This window comes from Otolemur garnettii, unplaced genomic scaffold (genome assembly GCF_000181295.1).
Source record: "Otolemur garnettii isolate 467f Iridium unplaced genomic scaffold, OtoGar3 scaffold00041, whole genome shotgun sequence".
In the NCBI taxonomy this organism is placed as follows: Eukaryota; Metazoa; Chordata; class Mammalia; order Primates; family Galagidae; genus Otolemur; species Otolemur garnettii.
In genome coordinates this window covers 10,728,386-10,738,562 of record NW_003852436.1, presented here as the reverse complement: position 1 = coordinate 10,738,562, position 10,177 = coordinate 10,728,386, and the positions used below count along the sequence as shown (strand labels likewise).

Here is a 10,177-nt window from a genome sequence, read left to right as displayed (position 1 = left end):
AAAAGTAGTAAAGACTTATCAGTAAGAATGATTTGTTCCGAAGTCCCATATAGAATACAAAATAAAATGTTTAGGTATTTCTTTCAACAACCTGTAAAGAAGCAAAGAGTAAAATAAAAAAAATTAATTGAGCTTCTTTCTAACTTTTTTCTTTTTTTGGAGTCAAAGAAGTTGGTTAATTTCTGATCACATGGCTGTTTTCTCTCAAAGTTGACAAGTAGGTTACCATCCCATCCAAAAACATTTATTTAGTTATTTTAGGTATATACGGTGATAATATTCCCACTATAATTAGTTTTCATTAAATATTTTTAAATGAATATCTTAAATCTATATTTATATTTTCATGAATTGGTTATATAGGAGGTAGAAATTTTAATATATTAAATGGATCTAGGTGATATGTTTAATTAAAATCCTTTAAATGTTTCATATAAAAATCTGCAGGGTAAAGATAGTTTTTCCTGTCTTCTCTTATACATTTTATTTTTGTGTCAGTATTGAATTAGGATTTATAGTCTGTTGGATAAAATACTCGTTTTTGTTGTTTGCATGGTTATAGTTAAATATTTCTTTTTAAAAAATCCTTTTCTGATGTCTTAGGACTGATGTTCGTAAGGTAAAATATGAGCTATCTGGTATAAGTGAATATATAGGTAAATACTGAATTCTGTGGTAATGTAATGTTGATATGTAAATCACTGTAGAATTTAAAAGAGAAAAGCATAAGATTAAATATTAGTACATTTACAATATAAAGAGATGTAATTTATACCATTAATATAGGGCAGAGGCAGGTGGCTCAGAGATGCAAAGGAATGCAGTTTTTTTTTGGCCTGGACCGGGTTTGAACCTGCCACTGCTGGTATATGGGGCTGGTGCCCTACTCCTTTGAGCCATAGGTACCACCCAGAATGCAGTTTTTTTATGCATTTGAAGTTATCAGTTTAAAATATATTAGTATTGTCATAACTTTAAAGATGTTTTACATAATTCTCATGGTAACCACAAAGAATGTACCTATGGAACAGAAACAAAAGGAAATGAGATAGTAATCAAAGCATATATTAAAGATAAACTAAGACACAGAGAAAAGTTTATAGTTTATTAGAACAGTTCATGAATCAGGATTCAGGAAGTACCAATCCAAAAAAGGATTTGAACATTCATAAATCAGGAAGCACCAAAGTGAAAGAACTTCAATAACAAAGTATAGAGACTGCAGAAATAAAACAAAGATTTATTTTTGGGGGTATAGTTATAAAGTTACCTATTTTGGTCTATCTTGTTAAGTCCCTGATTATATCATTATAATTTAATTGCCTGCTTTTGATTAGTTGAGTTTCAGTTTTGTTTTTCTCTAATATAATAAAAGTATGTATAAGAAATGGCCTAAGTTATGTTTGCACTTTAAGCAAGTAAGGTTATATTCAAGGCCTGTCTGTCTTTGCTTCAGGGTTTTCTAGGCCTGGTCTCCATTTAATTTGCTTTAACACATTGCTACAAAAAGTCAGTGAAACACAAAGGAATTTAGCAAGAAAGGAAAATAGACAAAAGTAGCTACAAGACACAAAGAAAACAATTCACAAATAGAATTAAGTCCTTTCCTATCATTAATTACTTTAAATGTAAACAGATTGACCTCCCCAAGAAAAAAGATGTCAGTTGGTTTACTGGAAAAACAAACAAACAAACCAAGACCTAATCCTTATATGCTGTGTAGAAGAGACTCATTGTATATCTGAGGAGACACTGTGACTATGAAAGGATAGGAAAATAAATTACATCCAAGCAACAACCAAAAGAGAGTAGGGTAGGTCATATGTATATCAGACAAAATGAACTTTAAGTCAAAACTCTTATAGGAGACAAAGGACTTTATATAAGGATATGAGATCAGAACAATGATAAATATATGCATCTAACACCAAAGCTCCTAATGTATGAAGCAAACCTTGATAGAATTGAAGGGAAAGTAAGCAGCAACAAAAAGTAGTAGGAGACTTAGGTACTTAACTTTCAATAGTGAATATAACAACCAGACTAAAGATCAATAAGAAACAGAGGACTTGAACAATAATATAGACCAGTTGGACTTAACAAGCATATACAGAGCATTTTGTGCAACAGTAGTAGAATATGCATTCTTCTCAGTTACACATGGAACATTCCCCAGGGTAGACCACATGTTAGGCTGCAAAATAATTATCAATCAATTTAAGGTTGAAGTCATACAGAGTTATTTTTTTTTTTGACCAAAGTAGAATAAGATTGGAAACCAATTGCCAAAGAAAAACTGGAAAATTCACAGATATGTAGACATTAGATAGTACACATGAACAACCATAGAGTCAAAGAAAGAATAATAAGAGAAAGTAAAAGACACTTGGAGACCAATAAAAATGAAACCATATCTAAATTTATGGGATTGAGAGCAGACCTCAGAGGGAAGTTTGCAGTGGTAAAGGCTTGCATTATAAAAGAAGAAATAACTTAAATCAGTAACCTTACTTTACACTGCAATGAAATAGAAGAAAAATAAATTAAATCAATGTTAGCACAGGGAAGAAAATTACAGAAAGATGAGAGCAGAAATAAATGAAATAGAGAATAGGAAAAAAACCCAATGAAATTAAGTGTTTTTGAAAAGATCAACAAAATTGACAAACCCTTAGCTAGATGAAAAAAACAAAACAGGGGACTCAAAATCAGAAATGAAAGAAGAGATGTAACTGAAGCCACAGAAATAAAAAGGATTATAAGAGAGTACTGTGGAACAATTATATGTCAACAAATTTGATACCCTAGAAGAAATGGATAAATTTCTAGAAACATACAGCCTACTAAGACTATATCAAGAATAAATTACAAAATCTGAAAAGAGTTGTAGCTAGTAAGGAGATTGAATTAGTAATATAAAAACTTCTTGGCAAAGAAAAGTCTAGGAGTAGATATCTTCACTGGAGAATTCTATGAAACATTTAAAGATGAATTAACACCAATTCTCCTTAAACTCTTCCAAAAAATTGAAGAATAGGGAGTACTTCCAAACTTATTTTATAAGGCCAGTATTACCCTGCTATCAAAGTCAGATAAGAAAAAAAACTACAGACCAATATTCCTGATGAATATTGGTGGAAAAATCTTCAACAAAAATACTAGTAAGCTGAATTTAGCAACACATTAAAAGAATTATATATGACAGCGAAATGGGATTTTTTTCCTGCAAAGAAGGGATGGTTCAGTGTATGAAAATCGGTCAATGTAAAACACCACATTAAGAGGATGAATTAGAAAAACTAAATGATTATTTCAACTAATGAAGAAAAGCATTTGATAAAATTCAACACCTTTTCATGATAAAGAAACACTAGCAATCTATGAATAGATGGAAACTTCTTTAACATACTAAAGACCATACATAAAAAGCCCATAGCCAATGTCATATTCAATCACGAAAAACAGAGCTTTACCTCTAAAATCAAGAAGATGGTAAGGATGCTTGTTCTTGCCACTTCCATTCTACATAGTACTGGAATCCCCAGGTAGAGCAAGTATGCAAGAAAAAAATTAAAGGCATCTAAATTGGAAAGTAAGAAGTGAAATTTATATGTTTACAGATGACATGTCTTTTTTTTTGCAGTTTTTTGCCAGGGCTGGGTTTGAACCTACCACCTCTGGCATATGGGGTTGACGCTCTGCTCCTTTGAGCCATAGGTGCCACCCGATGACATGTCATATATATATCAGAAGTCCCAAAGATTTTACCAAAAACTATTAGAACTAACAAATGAATTGAGAAGAGTTTGCAGGATATAAAATCAACACAAAAATCAGTTGCATTTCTATGTACTAAGAATGAATGATTAGAAAATGAAAGTATGAAAAACAATCACTTTTATTATAGCATCAAAAAAGAATAAAATACTTAGGAACAAAGTGAACCAAGTGTAAAAGAATTGTACACTGAAAAGTACAAAATGTTGAAAAAATTAAAGACAACAGACATCTTGTGTTAATGGAATGGAAGACAATTTTGTTAAAAGTTTGTACTACCAAAGCAATCTACAAATTCTGAACAATTCCTACTTATGTAAATAGAAAGACCATCCTAAAAGTCATAAGAGACTGAAGTCATCTGAAGAGACTCTCAATAACCCAGAAATCTTGAAAAAGAAAAGCAAAACTGGAGGCTTTACACTTCTGGATTTTAAATCTTAACTAGATAGGTACAGTAATAAAAACATTGTTGGACTTGTTTAAAGATAGACATACAGACCAATGGAACAGAATATAAAGTCCAGAAATATATATGATTAAATAACCTTTGAGAAAGGAGCCAAGACTATATATTGAGGCAAGGGGAGTGTCTTTAATATATGGTGTTAGGAAAACTGGACATCCACATATGAAAGAATGTAGTTTGACCCTTACTTTACACCATATACATCTTACTTACACCATTTACATAATATACAAAAATTAGCTTGAAATAGATTAAACCTAAAACTCCTAAGAAGAAGAAAGCTTCATGACACTGGATTTGGTGATTCATATTTGGTGTCTTGAAGTGTCTTAAATATGACACCAAAAGAAAAAACAGACACATAAGGTAATATGAATTTTAAAAAGTTTTGCATGTCAAAGGAAACAATTGAACAAAGCGAAAAGTTACCTATAGAATGGGAGAAACTCTTTGGAACTCATACATCTAATAAGGGGCTAATATCCAGAATATGTGAAGAAGTTCTATAATTCAACAACAAAAATGTAAAAAACCTGATTAAAAAATGGGCAAAGGTATTGAATAGATACTTCTCTAAAGAATATATATGAATATAGCTAAGGACAGAATAAGTAAAGCAATATACAACCTACAGAATGGTAGAAAATATTAGCATGCCATACATCAGAAGGTTGATAATCAGAATCTACAGAGAACTCAAGCAAATCATCAAGAGAAGACCAAACAATCCCATTAAAAATTGGGTAAAAAACATGAACAGAAACTTTTGAAATGAGGATAGTCTAATGGCTAACAAGCAAATGAAAAAATGCTCAATAACTCTAATCATTGGAGAAAAACAAATCAAAACCACATTGAGATATCACCTAACTCAAGTGAGAATGGCACCTATCAGAAAGTTCTACAGCAACAGACGCTGGCAAGGATGCAGAGAGAAATGAACACTTTTACAGTGTCAATGGGACTACAAAAGTAGTTTGTGAAAAGCAGTATGGAGATACTTCAAAAGACTAAAAGTAGACTTACCATTTGATCCTACAATTTTGCTACTAGGTATTTTTCCAAAGCAAACAAACGAACAAAAAAGACATTTTATAAAAGAGACACTTGTGTTGAATGTTTATGGCAGCACAATTTACAATCACAAAAAGTGTGGAACCAACCCAAGCCCTTTCAGTTCATGAATAGATTAACAAAATGTGGCATATGTATACCATGGGATACTGCTCAGTATTCCATAAAAAATGATGACCTAGTGTGTTTTGTAACAACCTAGTTGGAATTGGAGACCATTTTCCTAAGTGAAGTATTATAAGAATAGAAAAACAAACGTCACATGTATTCAGTATTATATTGGAACTAGTTGATCACCACTTATGTGCATATTTGGAAGAAAAACTCAATGGAATTTAAGTAGGTGAGAGAGGGGAGGGAGATGGGAAAATCACAGCTGTTGGGTACATTGCACACTTTCTGGTACATTGCACACTTATAACTTTGACTTAAAACATACTAAAGGAAACTAGCAAATTATACAACCAAAACGTGATACCCTCATGATGTTCTAAAATATAATACATATTAGCATATGAAAAGATGCTCAGTGTCACTAGTCACTAGAGAAATGCTAACTGAAACCACCATGAGGTATGATGGCCGCTAAAACAAAAACAAAAAGTGTTGATGAGAATGTGGAGAAATTGGAACCTTTGTATACTATTGATGGGGATTTAAAATGTTATAACTGCTATATAAAGCAATATAGAGGTTCTTCAAAAAAATTGAAAATAGAATTACCATATGATTCAGTTTACAGATATTTACAGTAGAATTAAAAGCAGGATCACAAAGGATATTTGTACACCCATGTTGATAGCAGCATTATTCATGGCAGCTAAGAAATAGGAGTAACCCAAATGTCCATCAACAGATGAATAGATAAAAGTATGGTATGTGCATACAATGGGATATTATTCACCTTAAAAAAAAACAGAAATCCTATCACTTGAAACAACATGGATGAACCTTGAGGACATTGTGCTACATGAAATACTCCAGTCACAAAAAGACAAATATTGCATGATTCCACTTAAATGAGGTATATAAAATAGTCAAACTTATAGGGACAGAAAGTAGAATTGTGGTTGGCAAGAGTTTGGGTGGGGGTGGGTAATGGGAAATAGTCCAGTGGCTACAGAGTTTCAGATTTGAGATAAAAATGTTCTAGAGGTTTTGTATAACAATGTGAATATAGTTAACATTATTGAATTACACACTTAAAAACGCATTAGGTGGTAAATTGTATGTTATGTGCTTTTTACCATAATTTTTAGAAAAGACAAAATATAAGGAAAAAAGACAAAATATACTCTATACAGCACTAAGTTTTACATTTTTTAATGGAAGGTTTTAATGTTAGTTCATTTGATTTTCCATTACAACTTTCATATAAAATTTTCTCATTATAGAATTAAACACTGAAGGATCCTCTTGATATTACTAGAAAAATTATTTTTGGTATGTGTCCTTAAAATTTTATAGTAGTGGTGATTTGTACCAAATTTTAACTGTTCTCTTTTTTTATTCTTAGGGCACATTTAAATTCAAAGCAGAAAGCGACCTTTTCCTTGCTGAGCATCACAAACTTTTATTGTATGATGGCAAACTCTCTAGTGCTATTGCCTTCACATACAATGCACGGGCTACAGATGCCCAACTTTGCTTGGAATCATCTCCTAAGGACAACCCTTCAATTTTTGTTCATTCACCTCATGCACTCATGCTCCAGGTACTAACTATGATCTTTTAAGAATATTTTAAATAGTAATTTTTTGATGTATTATTGAGGTATATTTGGTAGCTTCTATTAGACACATGAAATGTCATGTTTCAGTGTTTCTGTATTTACTATTGTGCTTTCTAGTTGTTAAAGAAATCGTTGAAATTGACCTGGTACAGTGGCTCAATCCTTTAATCCTAGCACTCTGGGAGGCTGAGGTGGGTGGATTGCCCTGGGCTCACAGGTTTGAGACTAGCCGGAGCCAGAGTGAGATCCCATCTCTAAAAATAGCTGAGTGTTGTGGCAGGTGCCTGTAGTCCCAGCTACTTGGGAACCTGAGGCAAGAGGATCTCTTAAGCCCAAGAGTTTGAGGTTGCTGTGAACTATGATGCCACAACACTCTACCAAGGGTGACAAAGTGAGACTCTGTCTCTCCCAAAAAAAATCATTGAAATCTTTACTGTTTTTATTTTACAAGGATGTGAAGGCAGTTCTAACACATTCCATTCAAAGTGCTATGCACTCAATTGGAGGAGTACAAGTGCTATTCCCACTTTTTGCGCAGTTGGATTATAGGCAGTATCTGTCTGATGAGACTGATTTGACTATATGGTGAGTGCCTTTATTTTTTTCTGTAATTTGGTATGAGAGTTACTTTCATCACTGTTGAGCTGCACACAATACATATGTGTCTTGTAGGTGTGTAGTTGTCATTGTTGTTTGTCAGGCCTGGGCTGGATTTGAACCTGCCAACTCTGGTGTATGTGGCTGGCACCTTAACTGCTTGTGCTACTGGCACCGAGCTTTTTTAGTGTTTTTGGACATTGATTATTTTTCTCTGTATCATGCATATTTGTCATATTGTTTCTAAATAATTTGCCTATTCATATGTTTTGGCAAAGTATGTGAAATAAATTTTTGTGTAAATCCCAGTCCAACATTAAAAATCTAGTTCTGATATAATGTTGGAAGTAATTTTATTGAAACTTCAATTTCTTTGAAATGGAGAACTTTTTATTAAGGTAAATGGAAGCCTACATCTATCTAACCTAACTTTAAAAAATAAATGTAATTTTTTTTCAAACCATTCCTTTTTTTTTTTTTTTAATTCTAGTTCAACCTTGCTAGCTTTTATCATGGAATTGTTGAAGAACTCAATTGCTATGCAGGAGCAGATGCTTGCCTGTAAGGGCTTCTTGGTAATAGGGTATAGTCTTGAAAAGGTAAAGTATGAAATATTTTGCATTTTTTATTCTTAAATTGTAGGCCATGTACTTTTTCTTCTAAGTGGCTAAGGAATTCTGTCTGCAAGTATGTCTCTTTGGTTACAGAAAATTACCTATATTAAAATAGCATTTTGTTGTTTTCACCTTGCCTCCCTTCCTCTATTGAAGAATGTGGTAGTGAGCTTTGCAGCATCTTTAACTCTTTGAGCATGGTTTGTGGGCCAACTCTTTTTTGGTATTGACAGCCTGTAATTTACTTCCTTGCCCTGAATTAGTAGTAATCTTTGAACCGCTTTTTTTGTAGTCTTCCAAATCTCATGTCAGCAGAGCAGTACTTGAACTTTGCCTTGCATTTTCAAAATATCTAAGTAATCTGCAGAATGGGATGCCCCTACTGAAGCAATTGTGTGATCACATTCTTCTCAACCCTGCTATATGGATTCATACCCCAGCCAAGGTAATCTGTATACTGATTTTGTATTACTATCTTTGCTAAGTTTTTGCTCGAGAAGAATGATCATTTTAAGGATTTTCTTTTATCCTCTTGCATACTGTTACATAAGATTTTAGTGGATTGTCCTTTATTGACTAAGTGCACTTTTTTTTTTTTTCAGGAAAAATTGCAAGTCACTGTATCATATATTTTTGTAAAGCTATGCCATCATTTTGAAAAATAGAGCTATGATCTTTGCATTCTGATAATAAATTGAATAAAGTTTTACTTGAGAGAGATTTTGTTTACTAAATATAAATCAAAGTTGGACAGTTCCAATGTAGATGTGTTTCCTGGCAACTTTAGCTCTGTTCTATTGCAAATATGCACATATGTGTGTGTGCATGCAGGCATGTGTCTTTTTAACATTCCTTAACAACTCATCCTGCTCCTGCCTTCTTCCTGTTCTTTATACACTTTTACTTTCCACCAACATGATGAACTACTGAGGTTTATTCTTAGAGGTATAGCTGAAATGTCACTCTTTCCTCAAAGACAGTATCAGTAGTGTCTCATTTAATCTCATTTAATCATTTTAATTTCATATTCACATTATAAAAACATTTGTACAAAATAATTTTTTTTTAGTTTTATAACAAACCAGTTACTTCTCTGTGAATATGAGTTTGTGATAGGTGTTTGAACAAAATTTTTAAATCCTAATGTTAGATTATCCTAAAAATTCAGTAGTGGTAGTATTGAGCAGAATTTGAACAGAGGAATTTTTATTAAATTGCATAATCCTGTCCATCTTATATATAATTTTTGTTAGAAGCTGTGTTATTTCAAACCCATTATTTTCTTCTCTTCCCCTCCCCTTTAGTCCACTTGCAGTGTATTTCCCTGTTTTGGTTGGAGTAGCACATACTTATTCTAGTTGTCAGAAAATAATGTTTGCAGACTTTTTGCTTTTCTGAAGTCATAGTATCTTATTTTCAGTAGGTCTTTTCAAATGTTAAAGAGGAAAACATCTGCTGACTCTGATTGCCATTTGGAAATAATCAAAGGAGTCAGTTGGAGGTTGTTGCTTTTTATCTCTAGGTTAAATTTGACCTCTTTTTCTTCCATGACCCTCAGTCTTATTTCTTTTCAAGGATTGTTTCAAGTTACTTTTAAAACCTTTTACTAGACACTTTTTTTGTCTTGGTAACCAGCATATTTGTAAGGCTTTGTTTGTGTCTCTTTTGATGTGGTCAGAAAGCCTCTTACTAGATAGTTGTAGAGGGAATTTTATTTTTTTGTTTCATCATATGATTTTCTTAGGTTCCTAATACACTCTTTTTTACCTCTGCTTTTTAATAACTTTCTTTAATTTCCTTTTTAGAATATGTAATTGATCCAATAATATTAAACTTTCCTTCTCTTTAAGCCATCTGCTTTGTGTATCCATGAGGGCTTTCACTGGCTTTTATTATACAGGTAGTTAAAACAAA

General features: G+C 32.5%; 1 protein-coding gene across 4 annotated transcripts in view; it reads left to right on the top strand.

Moving 5' to 3' along the window:
* The window catches only part of LRBA (LPS responsive beige-like anchor protein), a 736,826-nt gene that overhangs the window by 100,670 nt on the left and 625,979 nt on the right, over positions 1–10,177 (top strand). For all 4 annotated transcript variants that reach the window (XM_023513466.1, XM_023513464.1, XM_023513465.1 and 1 more), the window contains 4 exons: positions 6,837–7,034; positions 7,504–7,637; positions 8,140–8,248; positions 8,556–8,708. In XM_023513466.1, coding sequence (XP_023369234.1) covers positions 6,837–7,034; positions 7,504–7,637; positions 8,140–8,248; positions 8,556–8,708 — 594 coding nt within the window. The remainder of the gene's footprint in view (positions 1–6,836; positions 7,035–7,503; positions 7,638–8,139; positions 8,249–8,555; positions 8,709–10,177) is intronic.